Raw genomic sequence first — 22,985 nt, forward strand, 5'->3', positions numbered from 1 at the left:
CGTGACTGCTTAGATTAAATCCTTACCGTGTGCTACTTATTTTTTATCCCCTTAATAATCCATGAGGAATTCTTTCCATTTTAACCATGAGAGAATCAAGGGAGAATAAGTAACTTTCTCAGTGTTACCTAGTTTAGTGACATGACAGTTTTAAACTGAGGTCTGTCTGTTGGATTCCATTATTTCTCCTCTTTCCACTTCAGGCATTACCTTGGAGGATTTGACTTACAGTCTAGCATCATTTTGGGGTAATAGTAATCAGGTTGTAGGTGCAGTAGCATTATTGATATTTACTAACTTATATCTGTCCTTCTAAGACCTTGTGAAGTCCTCTGATTGAGGTTCTCTAGTTTGTAATTTGTGTCCACATGTATCTTATAGGTTGTTTCTAATGGATAGAGAAGAAGATGTTTTTGTTAACTAGTACTGTTATAATGGTTAAGTGGAGGCATGAGATGATCTCATAAATGTATTTATTTAAAATGTCATCTAAAAATAGACAGTTTTAGGGGCGCCTGGGTGGCTCAGTGGGTTAAAGCCTCTGCCTTCGGCTCAGGTCATGTTCCCAGGGTCCTGGGATCAAGCCCCACATCAGGCTCTCTGCTCAGCAGGGAGCCTGCTTCCCTTCCTCTCTCTCTCTCTGCCTGCTTGTGATCTCTGTCTGTCAAATAAATAAATAAAATCTTTAAAAAAAAATTAAAAAAAAAATTAAAAATTAAAAAAAAATAAAAATAGACAGTTTTAGTTGAATGCTAACCCCAGAATCTTGCAGGTGGCTCAGGACAGTGGCTGGGGTGGGAGGGTCCACTTCAGGGCGGCTGACTCACCTGGCCATAAGTAATGCTGGCTCTTGGTGGGTGGCCTCAGTTCTTCCTCACAGGGACAGTCTCCATAGGGCTGTCCGAGTGTTGTCACCGCATGGCAGCTGGCTTCCCCCACAGTGAGTCATCCAGGAGAACACAGAGAAAGCTGCAGTGTCTTTTAGAACCCAGTCTGAGAAATCACACTCTGTCGTTCCCTCAGTGCTGCTGGTTCACAGGTCAGTCCTGTTCATTTGGGAGGTGATGCCAAGGGACATGACTATCACAAGGCAGGATCAGTGCGGGGTCTGTTAGAGGCTGCTGCCACATCATCCTTAAAAACAACATGAGAAGAGTTGAGGCCATCCAAACCACCTTCTCTACTAAAAATGGAAATTAACATGTGAAAGTTTCATTTTTACTATTTTTTTTTTACCATTATATAGAAAAGTCATACCTAAGACTTAGTAATGTCTGTTTTGAACTTTCTCTAATGTCACTAGTTTGAAAGGTGAAAGTAGTAATACAAATAGGAAAGGTCGGTATTTGGTCATAGTAGGAAAAGGAACTTACTTTACGTGTATCAGAAGAAAAACTGCGAAGGAGAGCAGACCTATGAGTTGCAGTGTTAGTGTACCTGTCCTCTGAAATATCAATTTGCTGTCTTAGGAATATAGAGAGTTCCTGCTCTAGAACAGCGGAGAAGGCCTTACCTGAAGTCTTCCAGCACCTCGCACAGGCAGCTCTGTCTGTTTCTGATCACTTTACACTTGCGATTAGGATGTAGAAACAATTCAGTAATTTTTTGAGATGCCAATTCCTCCTTACCCCAGAAAAAGTTTAAAGCTCTTAGACCATAGACCCTACTTTTCCTTTGTATAGAAGTTTCTTTCGGGATGGTAATTGTGCCTCACAGCCTTTAAGATTCTGTCTCTTTTTGTGGAGGCCCAAAGTCAGGGTATAGCAGGTCTCTAGCTGCCTGCCAGAGCCTTTTATTCCACAGCTGGAAGCAGCTTTCCTTTCTCAGGCAATGAGCAGCCTAATATAGATGCAGTCTCCAGTGAAATTAGTGCATATTTAGGGAAAATTCCTTCCCCTAAAACCAGCTAGGTTGCTTTTAGGGAAAGGTGTTTGAGCAGCTACTGAATAATACATGAGAAATTGGCTTTGGTTCATTATTTTTATTTTCTGTAATTTAAATATTTCCTAGGGACTGTCATATAGAATTTAGGCAGAGGTTTTGTTTGATCATTTTAATCCAGTATTTATCTTACTCTCCTCCTAAACGTAAAGTATTAAACATTTGCTTTGACTTGACTCCCTCTGCATTATGGCCCCAGAGCTATAGAGTATATAAAAATGGTAAAAAGAAGAGGAAAACTTGGCATATTTTAAATTTTGGAGCATCTGTAGTCGACTGTCTTTATTCAGAAAACTGAAACAGTGGGAGGGAATGAGTATCTCGATGTTGCTGTCAGCCTTCTGATCTTTTGAACATCACATTTTATATACAGAAACATAACAGTGTCAACTAATAATACTCTGTTGAGTTTTAATCTTAAATTGATTCTCTTGGGATTATTTGGAGCCACAAAGCGACTTTATGCCACATCCTCTGAAAGCTCCTTGGTGTCTGCATATGGTCTGTATCCTATCAACAAACCCTCAGGTAGAAAGGTCTGGATTGTTTAATTATATAAGTCTTATTAATATGTCACTTACAAGCTGACTTCTGAGCTTATTTAAGCTTTAATTTTTAGTTTTAGAGGTTAGGAAGTAAGATTATAAAATGTGGAAGTTTTCAAGGCTAAAAAAGTAAACTGAAAGGCCAATGCTGGATTAAACATTCTGTTAATGTGGTCAGGAAAATGGAAATAAGATCTTCAAGTGTGGCTTCATATTATTTAGAGTTCTATTTAACATAATTTTCTAAGTTTTTTATTATTGAATTCTTTAAAATACTCATTTTTAATCCAGTTTTTTTCTTTAATTTCTTGACTACCACGAGGATTTGTGGTAATATTTGATGCATGGACCGGTCTATTAACAGTCTGTTTGGCCATCCTGGAGCTTTCCCACTATGAACTGAGCATGTGGATTTTTATTTTTATTTTGTTTTATAAATGCAAAAAACAAGATTTCTGTTAATAAGTAAAAAAGTAATTGAGCAATATTATTTAATAATGAACAATTTATTGACTGCTGTGTAGCACACGTTTTGAGCCCTTTCCTGTATAAATGTATTAATACTAATAGGAACTCCTCAAGTTTCATGAGCTTAACTTTCTTTATTGATGACAAATCTAAGACTCAGAATGATTAAGTAAATGTGCCCCAAGCCACACAACAAATATACAGGATGAAGGCCAGATCTGAGCCCCAGTAGCTGACTATAGAGCCCAGGCTCTTAAGGTCTTTGTCGCGCTATCTCTGTGCATTTGTTAGATAGAGCTGCAAGCTCGGGTCTCCCCTCCTTACCCGCCCTCCTCCCCTTGGACTTACCTCAGTACTGTTTCATTCTTATACTTGGGTTTCCGTATGTCTTTGCAGCATCTTCTGTGCATTCAGATTGTGCAGATGCCTTTAATCTACAGTATCTTTTTACTGTCATTATTCCAGAAGGTATCAGGGAAGCTCTGGATCCTCTTTTCAGTAGAAAAACTGCTGCACAGTTAATATGGAACAGCTCTGAGTTTCTTCTGGAACAGACTGATTTATCCTTTTGCAGTGAGTGAGAAGTTAGAGACAAGGGCCCTTTAGAAAGGGGTTTCTTTTCTTCTCTTTATCGCTTTTAATTTGCTTTCTTTAAGGTATTTCTTCCTCAAAAAGCACCTCTTCTCTACAAATTTAGTTCAGATAACTTAATGGCCATCAAACTGAAATCTCCGGTTTCTTTATGGTTGAAATTGATAAGCTAGGTAGCTCTTTTAGTGTCCCAAGTCTGTTAGTATTTTATGGCATACATACCAAAGCAAAACCATTTATAATTAAGTTTTATTAAAATATCTTTATTATTTTATCACATTTATTAAGTAAAAACATTACTCTGCTATGATGGCTTATAAGTAGTGAAAACTATGTGTATCTATTGCTTTTGTTTTCTAGGGAAGTATGGGTAGTATTACCTGCATCGCTTGGAAAGGTGACACATTAGTTCTTGGAGATATGGATGGAAATTTAAATTTTTGGGATTTGAAAGGCAGAGTATCCAGGTATGAATTAAGAATTCAATATTATTTGGGGGCACCTGGGTGGCTCAGCGAGTTAAACCTCTGCCTTCGGCTCAGGTCATGATCGCAGGGTCCTGGGATTGAGCCTCACATCGGGCTCTCTGCTCTCAGCAAGGAGCCTGCTTCCCCCTCTCTCTCTGCAGGCTTCTCTGCCTACTTGTGATCTCTCTCTGTCAAATAAATAAATAAAATCTTAAAAAAAAAAAGAAGAAGAAGAAGAAGAATGCAGTATTATTTGGGGCACCTGGGTGTCTCTGTTGTTTAAGCCTCTGACTCTTGGTTTTAGCTCAGGTCATGATCTCAGGGTCCTGAGATCAAACTCTTTGTCAGGCTCTCTGCTCAGCAAGGTGTCTGCTTCTCTCCCTCTCCCTCTGCCCCTACCCATGCTCCTGCTTGTTCTCTCTCTCTCACTCTCTATAAAATAAATAAAATCTTTTAAAAAGATGCAATATTATTTGTTAAAAAAAAAAAAAGTAACTTCTTGATATGGTTGCATTGGAGGCTCATGACCCTGCTAAGTAGGATCATTAAACATGACCAAGTATAGCTCACACCCTGGGTCTCTTGTCCCTCAACTTGGGAGGAAGAGCCTTGAGCCAGGCTCTGGGTCATTCATAGGAGACACTTCCCTGCAAGTGGCCCATGCAGAAGTGTTGGGGCATTATTCCCTCATCATTAAAGGGCTGACCCATTCTGTCATATGGGACCCCTCTCCCTAAAAGCAAAATGGTTCTCACGTCACCAGACCTTGTCAAAAGCAGACCTAGAAAAAGTCATCGGACATCGTTTCTAGTGACAAGGTATTACTCTACGTCATATTGGCATCTTGTTTTTGTTTGTCTGTTTTCAGAGGAATACCTACACACCGAAGCTGGGTGAGGAAGATTCGTTTTGCTCCCGGTAAAGGAAACCAGAAGTTAATAGCAATGTACAACGATGGTGCTGAAGTGTGGGATACTAAAGAGGTAGGCCCAGCTCCCTGAGGGGACACTCAAACCAAGCTGCTGGTCATAGGAGCTGTAATTTTTTTTCTTCCTTCTGATTTAGAAATGAAGCCTATGAAATGAAGCCTATGAAATCATTTCTTAAAATGATTTTCTGGCTTTTAATGGTCTCACTGTCTTTGGGATCTTCAAAATGCAGTCTGCATGTGGAAGAGAGATCGCCAAAGGCTGTTCAATTTTAACTGGTGCTGGGTCTTTGCCAATGGCATTATCTGTGATAAACATCTTCCTTTTCTTTCTGAAAATGACCACCAAATTCACTCTTGAAGGTTCAGATGGTGAGCAGTTTAAGAAGTGGAAGAAATGTGACCTTTCGGATATTGGATGTGGACTGGTGTACATCAGATAAAGTGATCTTGGCGTCAGATGACGGCTGTATCAGAGTCCTGGAGATGTCCATGAAGTCCACTTGCTTTAGAATGGATGAACAAGAGTTAACCGGTACGGAGTGCCAGTGAAAGGCTCAGTGACGCCGCCTTTATTTTGCACAGACTGCTCTCTTCTGTTTCATTTTAGTCTCACTTTCTAACAATCTGAGTTTAAGGAAATAGATTAACTTCAAGCTTGAGGGTTTTTAGCGCTGAGATGCTGGACTCTGTAACTGCAGATGTCTGTCATTCTCCGTCTCCAGGTTGGCAAGTGCTCCTTGAGGAGTGCTTTGTCAAAGATCAGAGGTGTCTACATAAAAACGATTCACTTAGAATTTAAGGAGAACTCAGGGCTGCCTGGGTGGCTCAGTTAGTTAAGTGCCTGCCTTCAGTTCAGGTCATGATCCCAGGGTCCTGGATCAAGGCCCAATTGGGCTCCTTGCACAGCAGGGAGTCTGCTTCTCTGCCTTCCTCTGCCCCTCCCCCCTCCAGCTCATGCACACTCTCTGTCTCTCAAATAAATAAAATCTTTTCTTTTTTTTTAAATTTTTAAAAAACAGGATTTAGGAAAACTCATCAGAGGACATGAATCTAGTGATAAGGTGCCACTGTTATTTTAATAATGCGCTTTCTATCTTTCGCAAGCATACATCGCTGGGTGCACCCGGCTGGCTCAGTCAGAAGAGTGTGCAACTCTTCCTCTCGGGGTCCTGTGTCGGAGCCCCACATTGGCAGTAGGATTACTTAAATTAAAAAAAGAAAAGGGCAAGCATCTGTCACTGAAAAGCCACTTTGGAAAGTGTTCTCAGTGTCATGAATGTTGATGCCTATCTTGTTAAATGGCCCATCAAAATAAAATTAGATGATTGTGCTGTTGTACCTTTTTTGTAAGGTTGTTTTGAGATTATTTTTTACCAGAATGAAGAACATTTTAATAAATGTAACCTCGTATGTGACTTAAAAAAAAGAAAAGAATAGGATTGTGAACGCACCCATCAGTCATTTTGAAAGTCAGCTTTTGTCTGATGAAATGCAGTGTTCTTCCTTGCAAGATACTTTTGGGTAGAGACAGACATTCTGACCCTCATGGGAGTGAAGCAAGAAACTTCCTTTATTAAGTATTCTCCAGGCATCCCTTTGGGGTACACACCAGCCTGCTGAAAATTTTCAGAAGAAACTTGTTTAGTCACTTGCTGGGTTTCAGCATAGAGCTTTCCTCTCTGGAACTGTGTGTACCTTTGTTGGATTGGTCTTTGGCACCTTCAGGGGCAGTAACATTTTAGAAACCCGTGTTTCCCCTTGTGTTTGTGCTCAAGGCATTCCCAAGTCGCTGCCAATGCCGGCGGGGCTCCCTTGAAGTTGTGTTAGGTATGCTTTTGTTTTTGTCGTTGTCCCAGCTCTGCTAGCAGCCTTGGGACCGCCACTTCCCCCTTTGTGACCTTGACCACCACTCGCCGAAGCCAGAAGCTGTGTGAGGCTTTCCTGTGTCTGTGCCTGAGACGCTCAATGGTGCTGTGGAAGTGGCAGCATCTCCTCCTTCTGAAGCACACTTAGTTATTAAGGAAATGGAGGGAACTTCAAGGGTGGTTTTCCTTTTAAATTAGCTACTGGTTCGAGGTTAAAGAGGTGTGTGAATGTAATCAAAATGTTTGGAAAGCTTTTCTACCCCTTTTAATTTAAAATTTCAATCTACCAAGGCCAGGGTAGCTTTTTCTTAAAGTGACTACAGAATTGGAGCCCATCATTAACACCATACTTGAACATACGACCTGCAGATAGATTTTAGATTACATTTTCTTTTCAAGTTTAAAAAAAAAAAATCACTCCTACCCAGTCTGTAGTGCTGCAGCCTCAGCCAGAAAGGGAAAATTTTTGAAATAGTAACAGGGAAGTTCCATATTGACCTTTCAACTCAGAACAACATTTGATACATATTAAAGAATAAAAGCTGGTGGTATGTGTAACTATGGAGTCGGCACACAGATGTCTCTGTGTTCAGTTACACGCTGACTTGATCTTAGAAAGATATGTTCAATATATATTTATTCTGGGGAATTAGAAATAGAGTTTAGACTTACTGACAGGGGATAAAAATCATTTTAGGTCATATGCAGTGATACATTTAATAAATTTTCTTTAATTCTCCTTAATAACAAGTAGAAAATATCCTAAAATACTGGGTCAAGTCTGTCAGTTTTCTTAGAACAGCTTAGATGGCCTGTTCCTCCCCCTCTGCCCTGTGTTGACATCTGTCTCAACCCTCCTCCAGCTCTGGTAACCGGGAAGGTCAGACACATGTAGATGAGGATCTCTGTTTTTGAGTTGGAGAACCCTTCTTGTCTGCTACTTTATTTATCAGGGTCATAAAACAGCATAAAAAAATCATAATACTTCTTTTTTTAGCAGCCTCTGGAAGGAATCCGAGAGGGTGAGACTTGTTTAATAGCATTCAAGTTGCAGTTTCCACACACTTTACATAGTATCCACAGGGTGTTAGACACTGTCCGTGCAACTTCCTCGCAGCTGCTCGGGCCATTGCCTAACAACACGCCCCACAGAAAGAAGCTTTCTACAGTCCGATTTATATGCACAGCTTGCCTCTTCGTCTGCCTCTGCTTTCCACTCATTTCTACTGGTTTTCATCTGGGCTTTCTGGAAATGTGTCAGGATGTACAGGTGTTGGGGCGGGGGGGCATCTGGGGTTACTAAGCAGAGTGCAGTGCAGGGAACAACCTGGACAATGAGAAATGGTCTTGCCCAAAATGTCAGGTGTGTACCTTATCTCCCTCTTCCCTCCCACCACCCGCATTGTACCACAGCGACAAAATTACCCAAGCAGGGTCCTCTCCTTCCCAGACTGCCTGCTTACCGTGCCGTGGGCCACCTCCAGGTGCTGGAGGAGCAGTTTTCCTACTGTTCTTCTTGGCTCTTCGGTTCCTGATTTTCTGCATGGCTGTCACATAGGCAGCCTACAGTCTGGGTGTGTTTCTGTTTAACGCCTCAGATAGCTGTAGCCCAGACTAAGCAGAATCTGTGGGAGAGAAGTAACAGTGATGCCAACTGCCTTTTTATTCTAATTGTAATGTCCAGAAGTGAATGAGTGTTTGTAGGTGAGTTTCTCCAACTGGAAGATGATCACCTATTACATTTCATGGCTGATCTTTGCCTTTGAGGAGAAAGATCTAAATTCATTTGAAGGTAGGAGGGAATAGGGTTCACTCTCAGTTTGTTCATGCTCATTGGGATGCTATCAGCAATGTTTTGTTTTGGAGAAATAACACATTTGTTTTTAAAGATCAGATGTTTCCCTCAGTTTACCCTGGCTTGGTCATTGCTGTCTTGCTCATATTATGTAAAAACTCTGGAGTGCTGCTTTCTAAGAACATTCTCTTTTGTCTTTTCACTGTCCGTTGATTAAGAAACTACACATAGCACAGAAACTTTCTCTGTTTCCAAGCTTAATTTGTACCATTAAGTTTTTGTCCCCTCATACTATTTCCAAACATTTTGTAAGCTAACGCTAGCAGCCACTGTCGTCTTGAGAGCTGGAGAGTTCCTTGTTTCTCATCTAGTAAGGATGACCAGAGAGAAAGTGCTAAGTAAACCTGCCTTTATCCTTTCCAGTGCTGGTTTTAATGGTTCTGTAGGTATGTAGGTGAGTCTCATTCTTACCAGGTATATTCTTCCCTTTATAACCTGAGTGTAAAAGATAAATTTGACTAAATAGAAAATGGAAAAAAAAAAACAACAAACAACAAACAAACCAAAAACCTTTCATAGCACAGAAACTATAAGCAAAGCAAAATACATATGATAACCTGGGAGATGGTGTTTGTAAGTCTTTAGTAGACTGTCCACAGAGAAGAAAAAAATATATACAAATGGCCCTTAAACATATGAAAAGATGCTCAACTTTATTCATAATAAGAAAAATACAAATGAAAACTACACTAGGAAACTGCTTCTCAACTATCAGATTAATAAAAATTCAGGAGCTTGAAAACATGCTCTTGCAAGTCTAAGAAAACATTCAGTGTTCATGGAGGAGTTCCTGTAGGAAGGAATCTGGCATTACTTAGCAAAGCAGCCTGTATATTTACCTTTTATATTCATCGATTCCAATACCAAGAATTTACGTTAACTTGGGCATCCATATATGTGACCATAGCAAAATTGGGGAAGAATAAATCTGGAAACATCCACACAATGGAGTAGTCTGCAGCACTTAAATAGAATGAGGAATGTCTCTCTGAGCCGTGGAGTGATAGGGTATGAATAGGTGAGAAATGCAAGTGTTCGAGTGTGTATAGTCTGCAAAGGTGTTTGCTTATTTTACAAAACAAGACAATTTAAAAAACCCAGAATGATCCAAGAACTAAGGAAAATGATTATTTATAGAAGGTAGACAGATTAAAAGAATGAGGATGGGGTGAAACTTCAATGAATACACTAATATATAGTTTTAGCTTTTGAGTCATTTAAATGTTGTACATATTAAAAAAATACAGACTTGAACAACATGGGGGTTACAGCTGATGAGGTTACATCAGGCTACTGCTCCTGATGGCCTATCATTGCCGGAAGCCTTATCGATGACATATATAGCCGACGAATACATATTTTGTATGTTACATGTATTACATGCTGTATTCTTAGAAAGTAAGGTAGAGAAAAGAAAATGTTATTAAAATCATAAGGGGTTTTCATAAAGTCATCATAATTTGAAATTATAACAGAAAATACATTTATAGTACTGTGCTGTATTTATTGAAAAAAAATCGTAAGTGGACCTGCATAGTTCAAACCCATATTGTTCAAGGGTCAACTGTATAATGAAAACAAGAAGGATCAAAGAAAAAAATAAACCCTAAAATTGGACAAAGAGACCATTGAACCTCACCGTATTAACAAATTGGTAAGAAGAGTTCTCATAACCGAAATGCAGGATTCCCACAGTGCCCCTTAGTGGTTCATACTTTGAGGATGAAAAAGAGCTGTCTGGGGTTTTCAGCTTCAGTAGTTGGCATTACTCGTTGTGAAACGGTTTTGTGCATATTATTGACTGGAACAAACTCATAAGTAAATTACAATGTAGGGGAACCAGAGTTCCTACTGAGGGAAGAGGGATGTGGGGGTGGGGGGGTGAGGAGGAAGAGCTCTTCAGGGTGGGTCTGAATTTGACTTTAAATGTTATTTCTTTATTTCCTGGCTGTGTGTACTAATTTCAGGCATAGAAGCAATGACATTTCAGTGGCAGGAAACTCTCTTAGCACCCAGATTTGTTTTATACATTCTGTTTCTTGACCTAAAAGAACCAGGGCTCCTTGGGCAGTTTGCTCCAGGACAGAGGCGAGAAAGCTGCAAGAGGAGTCTGGGGCATTTTGTGGTGCCAGCAACTAAGGAAGGAATTGAAAAACCAGTGAGGGCCCGTCACAAACATACAGAAACGAGCATTTAGAAGCTTCTGCTGCCAAAGCTGGGGCAGTCTGAGCATCGTAAAGAATAACATTTGTATAGATAGCAGTGTTGGACTTCTTTTATTTTTTAATCCATTATTCCATAGTAATATTCCCAGCAAAAGAGGAAGGGGCCTGGGCAGGAAGGGAAAGCTCATGTTTACAGAAGAATGCCAGTTGATAAATGTAGACAGAGTGATAGAATTAGAGAATCACCAATTCCCATTCCTAATGTAAGAGTTGATTCAAGCCAGGATCACTGGTGGGTGTTAGATCACTGGGTGGAAGGGCATTGACGAATAGGAAATTCGGTCTCACAGTATCTCGCCATAATTGTGAAGGGGAAAAAGGTGCCTTGACTTCGAGAGAGCCCATGAGTTCATCTTAACCAGATGACCACATTTCGTGTTACCCGGTGGCTAGCTAACATGCTCCCTGTGCCCGGAGGCAGTAGGAAGTATGCAACATCCCTTGTGTCCGCTTCTTGCCCAGAATGTTTAGCCTGAGTCTGATGCTCAGTGGAGATCATTTCCTACGACACTGAACAGACCAGACTTTTCAAAAATGACAACATTGTGTAAGACCAAAGATAAAAAGATGAGAGGACTGTTCTAAATTAAGGGAGACTCAGAGGACATGAGAAGCCAGTAGCATATAGCCCTCAGGATACGGAGTAACAGAGGACCTCGGAATGTGGACTGCAGTTTAAGTGATTTTGATGAATCAGTATTAAAACTCTTGGGTGCAAAAAAAAATAGTATTAGAGATATTTCTGGCCATTTTATGACTCTGAAAAGTCCACATAAGATATTTTATCTAAGATGTAATACTTAGCTAACTACATACAATGATGGTTTCTAAAGCAGTAGTCTCTAACAAACATAATGTGAGCCACATATGTTTACATTTTCTGGTACTCAGTGTTAAAAAGTGAAAAATGGATGAAATTAATTTTAATAGAAATTTTATTTAACCCAGTATATCCAGAGTTTTATCATTTTCAACCTGTAGTTGGTATTAAACATTACTGATGAGAAATTTCAGTTTTGCATGCTCAGTTTTCAGAACCCAGGGTGTACTTAACATTGGAACATGGATCATGGGGTGCCGGGGTGGCTCAGTTGTTAGGTGGCTTCCTTCACCTGGGGTCATGATCCCAGGGTCCTGGGATTGAGCCCTGTGTCAGGCGTCCTGCTCAATGGGGTGCCTGCTTTCCCCTCTCCCTCTGCCTGCTGCTTCCCCTGCTTCTGCTTGCTCTCTCTCTTTCTCTCTCTCTCTGTCAAATAAATAAATGAAATCTTTAAAAAAAAAAAAAAGGATCAGTTTAGGGGACACATTTTTTCAGCAGAAATACTTAAGCTGCATTTAGATTTTATAAAATTGACAACTGAAAAAGTAGTTATGTATACCTGAGTAAATGTAAAAGTTATCCAATGACTGAATCAAGTATTTTTAAATTTGAGCTAGTTAGAATTAATTAAGGTTAATTAGTTAAAATTAATTAATGAAGTCCTGAAGAACTCTACTGGTTAAGCGTCTGACCAGGTCGGGCTGTGTTAGGTAGCCACAACACGGTTGCCTGGGCACTGGGACCTTTGGGCCTTCGGCTTCCTTGAATTAGAATATGTTATTTAAAAAAAAAAAAAAAAGAAGAAGAAGAAGCAAATCTTGTTTATGTCCTAAGTAAGCCCACTGCTGCATGTAGGGGATGCTAGGGCCCATGGTCTAGGGGGATAGGAGCTGCCCTTGTGAGTAAGACCTGAGGATGCCTTTGCTGAGCAGGGTGACCTGATACCTCTAGTGACAAGCTCAGGGTTGTTGGGCTGTGTTAGTTGAATAGTCTCAGAAAAGCAAAGACAGCAAACGGTGTAAGAGGATACAAGTAAATATTATTTTTAGTATTTTAAAATAATGAGCTTAGTATCTGTTGAGTTGTTGCATTAAACCTTTTCATGTAGGATCAGTGTTTTTATACCATACAGGACACTTAAATTTTAAAAAGGGGAAGAAAGAGCTATTCATCAGTTTGAATGAAGAGAATCTCTGCACTCTTAGCCCGTTTGTCTTTAAGCAGCGATGACGTTGAATATACTCTCTGCTGCCACCAGATTTATGCATCGCTGTCTGTTGACTTTTCCGTAAAGTGCTATAGCTGAAGCTTCACAGCAAAACAATAAAATTCTATTCTATTAAAAGAAAAAACTTACTTAATTTTTTTTTTAATTTTTATCTAGAGCCTGTGTGGTGCCCCTATCTCCTTGTTCCAAGGGCCTCCCTTGCCTTGAAAGCTTTCTTACTACACCAGCCATGGAATGGACAGTATTCTTTGGACATTTCTCAGGTGTAAGTTTTTACCATTTTTATTTTCCTTACTTAATTTGCTTGGGGTTAAAGGGCACCCATGAAAACCAGCAGGCGCCTGTACTCTGGGATTTAAAAGGATTGGAAAAAAAACAAGCTGAGGCAGAAATAGTAGATGCACTGAAAGATCCTTCATTCTGCCTTGCTGGGGTCTTTGGGAGCGGGCAGGTGTGGGGCGCTGGGGTTCATGAGCTGCTCTCGGCAGTTGTAGTCAGAACACGGGGATGGCACAGTGAGTGTGAAGAGAGCCAGTTAGGCCAAGAGGAATTTGAGGCCAGGCTTCAGATTCTTTTTAAAAGCAGTAAGAGGGGTACCCAGATGGCTCAGTCGGTTAAGGAACCAGCTCTTGATTTCAGCTCAAACCATGATCTCCCAGCCCCATTTCAGGCTCCACGGAGTCTGCTTGTCCCTCTACCTCTGCCCTCCTCCCACGCTCTCTTTCTCTCAAATAAATAAAATATATAAAAGAGAAAAGCAGCAAGAATGAGCTTATTACAGAGATATTTTCTGTTTTATGAATCTTACTACCTGCCTCATTACAAAAATATATTCACAGTAACTATTATTAGTAGTTATTAGTTAAACCGACAAGCATTACTGAACTTAGGCCATGTGGACAGCACAGATAGGCATGGGTTAGGGGAATACAACAAATAATGGGATGAGGTATCTGGATACTTCAGGAAGTATCTACTTAGAGAAAGGTATGTCCATTTTGCAGAGCAGAAGAGCACATCCCTTCAGTCATTGCTGGGTTTCTTATTAACGTGAATCTAAGCATGATGGTTTTTAGAGCCCGCTGATAAATTTTCTGGTTTCTTGAAAGCCAGAGAGACGTTCATTACTCATTCCTTTGTTTTACCTAAACGAGGTGAAAGCAGACATGAAAGGTGGTTGGTGGGTTCTTGAGTAATTGCTGTTTGGTCTATAACCAGCTTTTGAAACCAGGCACTGCAGAGAGGTTATTTCTCTATTGGTACAACTTTTTTTCTGGTGAAGAAATGTGGTTGTAAGTGAAAGAGAATGAGCTTATTCAAAATATTTTCTGCACAGTGATTATCCAGAAAATGAAGAAATAAAGAATCTCCTTCAAGAGCAGCTGAATTCATTATCAAAGTAAGCATCCCAGCTATGTTTTAATAGAGGGTATGACTATGAAAAAGAAAATACAGTCATTTAGGCTTTTTGAAATTAGAGTAGGTTTTGTTTCAGAAAATGTTAGTAGCCCAAGGAGAAAGGTTCTATTCAGAACCATTCTGTTTGGAAGTTTATTTCCCTTGAGAATCTTTCTGTTGTAGAAAACATAATTATTTAGTAGTTACGTTGACAGCATCTGCCTTCACCAAGATCCTAAGTGTTAGACGGCTGTGGTCCCGTATCAGTGCAGGAGCGGAAGCTGTGGTGTGAGCTTCATCGTAGCTCAGCCCGCCTCGACCACAGATGCCCCACGAAGCTCCTCAGGTTAGAGGCCATGCACAGCGCGGTTCTTCCGTGGCAGCTGCCTTTTCTAAAATAAATTCTTCACATCAGGTGCTATGTGTGCACAGTCCTAAGAAATTAATATGTTCCCTTGAGCCAAGAGCATTTAAAAGGATATATTGGGAATAATATTGCAAAGGAAGTAGAAACATACGGGTCCATCAGTTCTTGGTTAAATAGAATACATTTTTGCAATCTTAGAATCTATCACATGTAATCACAGTATTTAATACATTTTCCATGTTTTATTGACGCCAAATTCAAAATAATTATTGTTTCTGTATCCAAAAAGTAACATTTGTGTTTAAGTAGAAAAGATTTAAAGAGCATCTTTCCCCCTCCCAATTTATGAATATTCTGTATGTGGCTATTTTAGGAATATCAGTTTATAAAATCGTGTCTTTCTTCCTTAAATAGATTTTGGAATAGTTTCTGAATCTCTCTCTTTTCTAAAGTACATAGTGTTTCTGATGAGTAGCAAAGTCATTTTGCCAACAGTGACATTCTTATTCCTATAGGGAGATAGCTGTTCATGTTTTCAAAACCATGAGTTAAACTCTTGCAGGACTGTAGGCCTGAATCAGAGCCTCACCCCCTGTGATGGTTGACAGGTACCAGTTCTCCAGGCCTAGAACCACTGTGAGCCTTTTAAAACATTTGTCATTTCAGGGTCACGGCAAAGTAACTTCCTTTGTCAGTTCTAAGCATACAAACTAGTTCAAAAAGAACAAAATATTTCAGGAATAGCAAAACTTGGGCGCCTGGGTGGCTCAGTTGTTAAGCCACCTTCGGTTTGGTCATGACCTTCGGCTCGGGTCATGATCCCAGGGTCCTGGGATTGAGCCCTCCATCAGACTCCCTCCTCCTTGCTCCGCAGGAAGCCTGCTTGTCCCTCTCCCATTCTCCCTTGCTTGTGTTCCTTCTTTCTGTGTCTGTGTCTCTGTCAAATAAGAAATAAAATCCTTAAAAAACAAAACAAAAAAAGGAATAGCAAAACTTTAAGTAGATTAACAATTTCGAGTGGATTTCCCCTTTCAAGAGTATACTAATTTATCTCCTTTATTGTTTGATTAAAAATTTTGCCTTCCCTTTGTCTGGATTCCTGTTTACAGTGACATCAAGAAGCTCTTGCTTGATCCAGAATTCACTCTCCTGCAGAGATGCCTGCTGGTTTCAAGGTAACAGTCAGTGTTCTGTGTAAGAGACAGAATTTCAGATGAACTCATTTCTCTTATTGAGGGTTCTCAGTTAACACCAAACAAACCCTTTTAGATTTTAGAACAACGTATCAGTTCATCCTTTATATTTGCTTTACAGTTAATTTTGAAACTAGTAATACAAATAGGAAAAAAAATTCACATTTTTAATGTGAGATCTAGGCCTTCTGTACTGAAAAGGCTGCCTCCTACGGACAACTTTTTAAAATTTGTGTTTCAAAATATCAGTTACAAAGAGCATGTCCTTAGTTATACTAGTAAATTATATTTAGAGGCAATAATCTGTACTTCCTCTTTGAATGGTCAAGTTGTCACTTACCAAAAAGAAATTTCCATCCATTATGCCCCAAAGAATAAATTGCAGATATTTCTATACCTTATTTAGCCAATTTTCCCAGAGGAGCTTCTTCCTTAATGTGAAGCTGTGGTCCAGATTGAAAGGTGTGTGTGCTCCTGACGAAGCCGGTGAATCAGTGCCCAGGCCTTGATGATGATCAGGCCCAGCCCATCATGCTGCTCTTACCACAGCACAGGGGGGTTTGGGTGTGAAGGGGTTGTGCCCTCAGGCTCTTGGGTTGTCTGAGACAACCCAGTTAGGGCTGGCGAATGGGCTGCTTCCTCTGTCACGCTGCCAGGCACAGGCCAGCATCCCAGATGCTATGCTCCTGGTCCCTGAGGCTTTCGTGGAGAGCCCCTGTCCACGCCCAAGTCTGCTGTGTGCGCTCAGTGGGACTTCGGTGTCACCCTTCTCAGGCTTTATGGGGATGAGTCAGAGCTACACTTCTGGACCGTTGCTGCCCACTACCTGCACAGCTTGTCCCGCCAAAAGCCGGCGGGCACCCCAGCCTCTAAAGAAACTGTGCCTCAGGACAAAGTGAACAACCCGCTGGATATATGTTATGATATTCTCTGTGAAAATGCCTATTTTCAGGTACTGTGTTGCATATATTAAACTCTTTAAAGCTCCCATCTTGTTGACTTACGTCTTTGTAAGAAGTATCTTAAATTTGGGAAACTTTCCGGCTAAGTGAAGGTGCACATAGTAAGTCTTGTTGGCGCCACTGCCTTAAAAAAGGCCTGACTCGGGACTTGAAAAGCTCATAAATGCTCATTGAGTTTTTTAATACACGTTAGAATTTTACTATTAAGTCCTTATTTTTTTCTTTGTCTTAAAATTGTTAACTTAGAAGATTCACTATTATTCTCTAATTTTATTTTCTATAAATAACAAACATTTCTTTCACTCAATTTGAATTTGTTATTCTGAAAAGGTACTTTCACCATGTTTTCACTGCAGGAGAGTCCTTCAGTATGTGGAGGGCCGGCTTCTGTAAGTGGGCAGACTCGCACACAGATGAGAATTCATTTCAACATTTCTCTAATCAGACTCTTATTATGTTGTGAAGTTGATTAGCTAATAACTTCAGAAGGCAAAATAATATTTATAAAAGGATTTTATTTTAGTAAAATTTAACTCAAGTCTTAAATTGACTCAATTTTTTCTTTTTTTCTTTTCCTACTCTAGAAATTTCAGCTGGAAAGGGTGAATCTACAGGAAGTAAAGCGGTCAACTTATGATCATACAAGGAAATGCACAGACCAGCTACTTCTCTTGGGTCAAGTATGCCAGTCTTTACAATTCCACTCACGTTTCCCGGAATCGCTAGCTGATGAGTGTTTCAGAGCATCATGTACATTTATGCACACACACACACATGCACACACATATACACATGCTTGCACAGACAGTAGATCATAGTATTTCCCTGAATGAATACATGTAAATTTCAGCTTTATTTCAAAAGACCAACAAATCTTGTGAGAAAACAAAAATCTGGGGTTGACTAGCTTAGAATTTTGGCTTGCGTAATGTCAGATGAGACCTGACTGGTTTGGGTTGTTGTGGTTTTGTGTCTCTGAATTGACGCCGAGCTGGAGTAAGCAGTTTCTTGAGTGTGTTAACCAGACTGTGGTTTTACCTTTGTTTCAAAGAAGCAGGCAGACACGCTGTGGTCACTAGATATAAGCAAAGCATTGACAAGCAAATTTTGAAAGTGAAAGTCTTCTCTGAGCTATTAAGTTCAGTGTATAAATTATAAATTCACTAAGATTATGTTGGAAGAAAATGGTCTCATAATTAGAAAAACTCTTTCTCATTAGACAGACAGAGCTGTGCAGTTGCTGTTGGAAACAAGTGCGGATAACCAGCATTATTATTGTGACTCCCTGAAAGCCTGTTTGGTCACAACTGTCACCTCCTCGGGCCCCTCCCAGAGCACCATTAAGCTGGTGGCCACTAACATGATCGCCAATGGCAAGCTGGCAGGTGAGGCACGCTTTGTGGTATGTTTGTGCGTCCTCTGGACAAAGCATTTGCTTATGTCGTAGTTGTTCCTTTTTTTGTGTATGAGCCCATTGTCACACTGTCCAAGAGCACTGGCCCGAGGGGATGAAGCCAGGCCGGCTGACACGGCGAGGGCACCGAGCCCACGCTTTCCCACTTTGTTGTTGGGGCTGTGGCGGTGCCGCCTCCACTCTTGACTCCACGGGGCCGTGGTGTCACCTGGGGGCTATCGTTCTGTCTTCCAGAGGGGGTGCAGCTGCTCTGCCTGATAGACAAGGCCGCAGATGCCTGCCGCTACCTGCAGACATACGGCGAGTGGAACCGGGCCGCTTGGCTGGCGAAGGTAGGTGGCTTCCTGAGGCTCCTTGAGCATGTGGGGTAGAGTTCAGTCTCGATCTTGGACTCGTGATTGAGAAGGGGTGTTTTGGCTGCAAAGCTGCTATGCAGATACTTTCTTGCAACTCTAAGGCTCCCGTTCTTTATGAAGAAATTACATTTCTTCTTATGGAGTGTTGGATGTCTTTGGTAACAAGTAAGTGAAAGCAGCTGGCCCCTTTCCCTTCTGGGGTGCTGGGGTGTGAGCCCAGACTCTGGCCTTGGTCGCACAGGCGCAGAGCCCATGTTGATGCCATTACAGTTTTCTTTACGTAGTGCAGGACGTCTTTATTTTTGATGTGGGCATCTCTCTCAGGTCCGTTTAAGCTCTGAAGAGTGCGCCGATGTTTTAAAGCGCTGGGTGGACCACCTTTGCTCTCCACAAGTCAACCAGAAGTCAAAGGCCCTCCTGGTCCTCCTCTCCCTGGGCTGCTTTTTCACGGTGGCCGAGACACTTCACAGGTACACCCAGAGTGCTCCGCGCCTTGGTCGGGGTGACGGACTGCTTCGTGCTCTCTTGAGTAGTCTCTGCTGGGTGGATGGAGCACTCTGTGCAGAGTGAATGGAGAAACTTACCTTTTAGGGTTATTTCAAAACAAAACAAAACAAATAAACAAAAAAATATCTTTACAGAGAATGGAACAGTCATAGTCCTTGTTAAGTTGTCTTCATTGGGCCTAGGAGCTCTGTTTTCCTACCAGTATATTCACCAAAACTAACAGGTGTCTATTTAAAAAGAATGTAAAAGAAGTCTTCAGGAGCAGTTGAGAGGAAGGGTAGAGAGCAGTCGGAAGGACGGCAGAGTGTTGCCAGTGGGAGATGTCCCCTCTGAAAGTAATACCTAGTACTGAGGGGACATTTTATTTTATTTATCTAAAACTAAGGGATGTTGAGGCAAATATGGCAAAAGACTGTGTTAAATCTGGACAGTGGGTATGTGGATACTTGTCCTATCTCTGTGGATTTGTGTATATTTAAGTATGTTACAGTTTTTGTTTAAAGATTTTATTTATTTATTTGACAGACAGAGATCACAAGTAGGCAGAGAGGCAGGCAGAGAGAGAGAGAGGGAAGCAGGCTCCCTGCTGAGCAGAGAGCCCGATGCGGGACTCGATCCCAGGACCCTGAGATCATGACCTGAGCCGATGGCAGCAGCTTAACCCACTGAGCCACCCAGGCACCCAAGTATGTTATAGTTTTTGTAAATATTAGTTAGAAAGAGCCTGGGGCTAGGGTGCCAGGTGGCTCAGTCGATTAAGCATCTAACTCTTAATTTCAGCTCAGGACATGATCTCATGGTGGTGAGATCGAGCCCCGCATCAGGCTCTGTACTCAGCATGGAGTCTGGTTGTCCCTCTCCCTCTGCTCCTTCCTCAGCTCTCTCTCAAATAAATAAAAAATAAAATCTTTAAAAAAGAAGAAAGAGCCTGGGGTTAGGGACATGAGTATTGTCCCCTGCTTTCTTCTGTGAGCCAGGGCTTGGAAAGGTGCTCGTGTAACTTACTGGCACTCAGGTTTCCAGGGAGAATGGGTACAACTCTTTATTTGGAGATACGCCCTCGGGTGGGTCTTCCCCCAAACGCGGTAAATCACGAAGCCTGACTCCCTGTGTTCTCTTGAGCAGCATGAGATACTTCGATAGAGCTGCCTTATTTGTGGAGGCCTGTCTCAAGTACGGCGCGGTCGGGGTCACTGAGGACACAGATATCCTTTGTTGGGATGGTTATGCCAAGGAGGAGACAGATGGCACCGTGGGTTCCTCTTAGTCGTACTGCCTGGGCAAGAACTGTGTCATATCAGAGACGAGCCACACTCAGATTTGCCAAAGTCACAGGAGAGCGAGAAATGACCGAGAATCTGGAAGAAAATGGGTGCGTTGCTGGCATCAGGTCTAAGACGGATGGGGAGGCAGCAGAGGCTGTAAAGGGATGGGACTCCGAATTTTGTGAAGGTTTGTTTGAATGTAAAAAAAGATAAAGGAAATGATCTAGGAAAGGTGTAGGAGCCTGACACTTCAAAACAGTACTATTTAAGAGAATGCACTCCATGGAATAAAATATATAAAATGTATATAAATATATATAAAAAATATAATACAGTATATAAAAATTTATATATTTATCTGGAATATACATTCTGGAATAAATAAAAAAGCCATTGTTATCCACAGTGACAGTCTAATGTGGGACCAGACGCAGCACTTCAGAGATACGTGTCACGCAGGCAGGTCCCGGTGGCCAGCTGCCAGCTCCCCTTGAGTCCCACATTCTCTTTGAAAGGGTCGGGCTTGAGGACGCAGCCCCCAGTCGCTTGAGTTTGCTGAGTCTCGCTTGTTCGCATCACATCTTCATTTCCACAGGTCAGATACTTGCTCTTCTGTGTGTATGTTGTTTTGTTTGGTATAGAAAATGAAACTGAACTTGAATTTCGTCAGTGTCCCATATGCAGGCACTGGTGGAGCTGCCTCCAGTTGGAAGGGGCTGCTTAGAACCTCGGGGAAACAGGGCTGCCCGAAACCCAATGCCTCCAGGCAGGCTTTGTCTTCAGAACCTCTCGCTGAGCGGTGTCTGCCCCCCAGAGCACCCACCGCTCAGCCTTTCCCATGCCAGACGGTGTGCACGTGAGTCCTCTTGCTTTATGTAGTCTTTAGTTGTGTTAGGCTTTGAGGTAGTCTAGGAGGATGTTAGCTGGATTTTCTAGAAGGAGGTGCTTTGTACTCAGCTTCTGCCAAGTGTAGTGGGTGACATTGCAGACTGAGACCTCGCCTCCCCCAACCCGGAATCACCCTCCCCCAGGAAGGGTGCCCGTGCTCAGCTGTGTTGTGCTCGCCTCCTGCTGCCCTCCTGTGGGCCCCCTTGTCCCTCTGAGTAGCCCCCCGGAGCTGGTTGTTTCCTACCTGTGGGAGCGAGGTGGCATGTAATCACATCTCTCTCTGGCCTTCTTTTCCTTAACTGTGGCTTACAGAAACTCATCTCTGCTATATACGCAGATTATGCCCGAAGTTTGAAGAACCTCGGTTTTAAACAGGGAGCGGTTCTTTTTGCTTCAAAAGCTGGAGCAGCCGGCAGAGATTTATTGAGTGAGCTGGAGTCCCCCAAGCAAAAACGGACCGAAGAGTGACAGGTCAATATGTGCTGGGGAACCTGGCCTTGCAAGCAGGACGGGGGCCAGGCTGGCGGTGGTCAAGGTCATGGTGTGGGCTGCTGAAGATGCCGTCCCTGCCAGGGTCCCCGTGAGCTGCTCCCCACTTTTCTGAGGCTGCCATGGACAGCAGCAAATGAGCATTTACAGAGTTAGGAGCAAGTCCCACGTCCTGTGTCTATCTCCAAAAAAAACACGAATGTTTCGGATTTTGAAAGGGTAGAACATTTTATACTTTTGGAGACAGCTTTAAGAGTCCCTGGAAATACTTTTAATTTTTTTAAACAAAATTCAGGTGACTGAATTGTTTTTCTCATTGACTGAATGAAAAGATATTTGAAAAATCGAATAGTGAGAGAAGTTTGTGAGATTTACTCTCAAATCTGTGCTGTGCCTGTGTTATATACAATCATTCAAAAGGTGGCAGACATATTTCAGTAGTAAAGATGATTTACCAAAGCATTCCTTGTTTCTTACCTTGAGAACATAGAACTCATGATTCTCTGTTTTAGGCAGTTGCTAAATTTTGTAATTTCAGGCTCGTAGGCTCATAGGGAAATTTTAAACTTTATGTTTTGTTCTAATATGTGGGGTCTTGGGTATTTTGAATTTTAACTCTTGATGTATTATAGTAACCATCTTTTTGAATTCTCTGTGCTTTAATTTTCTGTCTTTGTGTTTGTCCAACAACTGAAGTATCTGAGATGTGACTATTATAAATTATTCCTGTCTATAACTTAACAAAATGATAAATAAAAAGGAAATTTCAGCCAGGCATTTGTGTTCCACAAGCTGCTGTGCAGGAAGTCAGGAGCCATGCTGGCTTCTCAGGAGTCATTCCAGCTTCTTACCCTCCGAAGGAGTCCCAGGATTGGACCAAAAGCCCCCACCGTGGGCAGATCTGCCTCAGTTCCCAAGGGAGCAGGGCTCTTGGAGGGAGGTGAGGGAGTGGCATTCCGGTCTCCCCTCCTGGATGTCCAGGATGGCGCATCTCCTCACACCCACCAGGAGCTAGGATTTTTGAATAGAGTCATGGCCTCTGTCCTTAGGCATCAACCATCCACTCTGACAAGGAACTGAGATCCACAGAGGGGATGGGCTTACTCTAGGAATGCCTGTTCCCAGGCTGGCACTTTGGCTAAAGTTGTAGAAGAAATCCAGGATGCATTTATTAGTCCTGTAACTGGCTCACTTTCCTTGTCCTTTCTGT

At 41.7% G+C, this 22,985-nt stretch overlaps 1 protein-coding gene across 1 annotated transcript in view; it reads left to right on the forward strand.

The window, feature by feature from the left end:
* The window catches only part of WDR11 (WD repeat domain 11), a 59,278-nt gene extending 36,728 nt beyond the window's left edge, over positions 1-22,550 (forward strand). The window contains exons 17-29 of the mRNA XM_044240636.1: positions 3,906-4,012; positions 4,881-4,995; positions 5,304-5,475; positions 13,093-13,201; positions 14,273-14,335; positions 15,811-15,876; positions 16,669-16,846; positions 17,441-17,536; positions 18,076-18,241; positions 18,505-18,602; positions 18,951-19,096; positions 20,259-20,338; positions 21,597-22,550. Coding sequence (XP_044096571.1) covers positions 3,906-4,012; positions 4,881-4,995; positions 5,304-5,475; positions 13,093-13,201; positions 14,273-14,335; positions 15,811-15,876; positions 16,669-16,846; positions 17,441-17,536; positions 18,076-18,241; positions 18,505-18,602; positions 18,951-19,096; positions 20,259-20,338; positions 21,597-21,754 — 1,554 coding nt within the window. The 3' untranslated portion in view covers positions 21,755-22,550. The remainder of the gene's footprint in view (positions 1-3,905; positions 4,013-4,880; positions 4,996-5,303; positions 5,476-13,092; positions 13,202-14,272; positions 14,336-15,810; positions 15,877-16,668; positions 16,847-17,440; positions 17,537-18,075; positions 18,242-18,504; positions 18,603-18,950; positions 19,097-20,258; positions 20,339-21,596) is intronic.
* The last annotated feature ends 435 nt before the right edge of the window (positions 22,551-22,985 follow it).

The sequence above is a fragment of the Neovison vison genome, chromosome 2, assembly GCF_020171115.1.
Source record: "Neovison vison isolate M4711 chromosome 2, ASM_NN_V1, whole genome shotgun sequence".
NCBI classification, from domain to species: Eukaryota; Metazoa; Chordata; class Mammalia; order Carnivora; family Mustelidae; genus Neogale; species Neogale vison.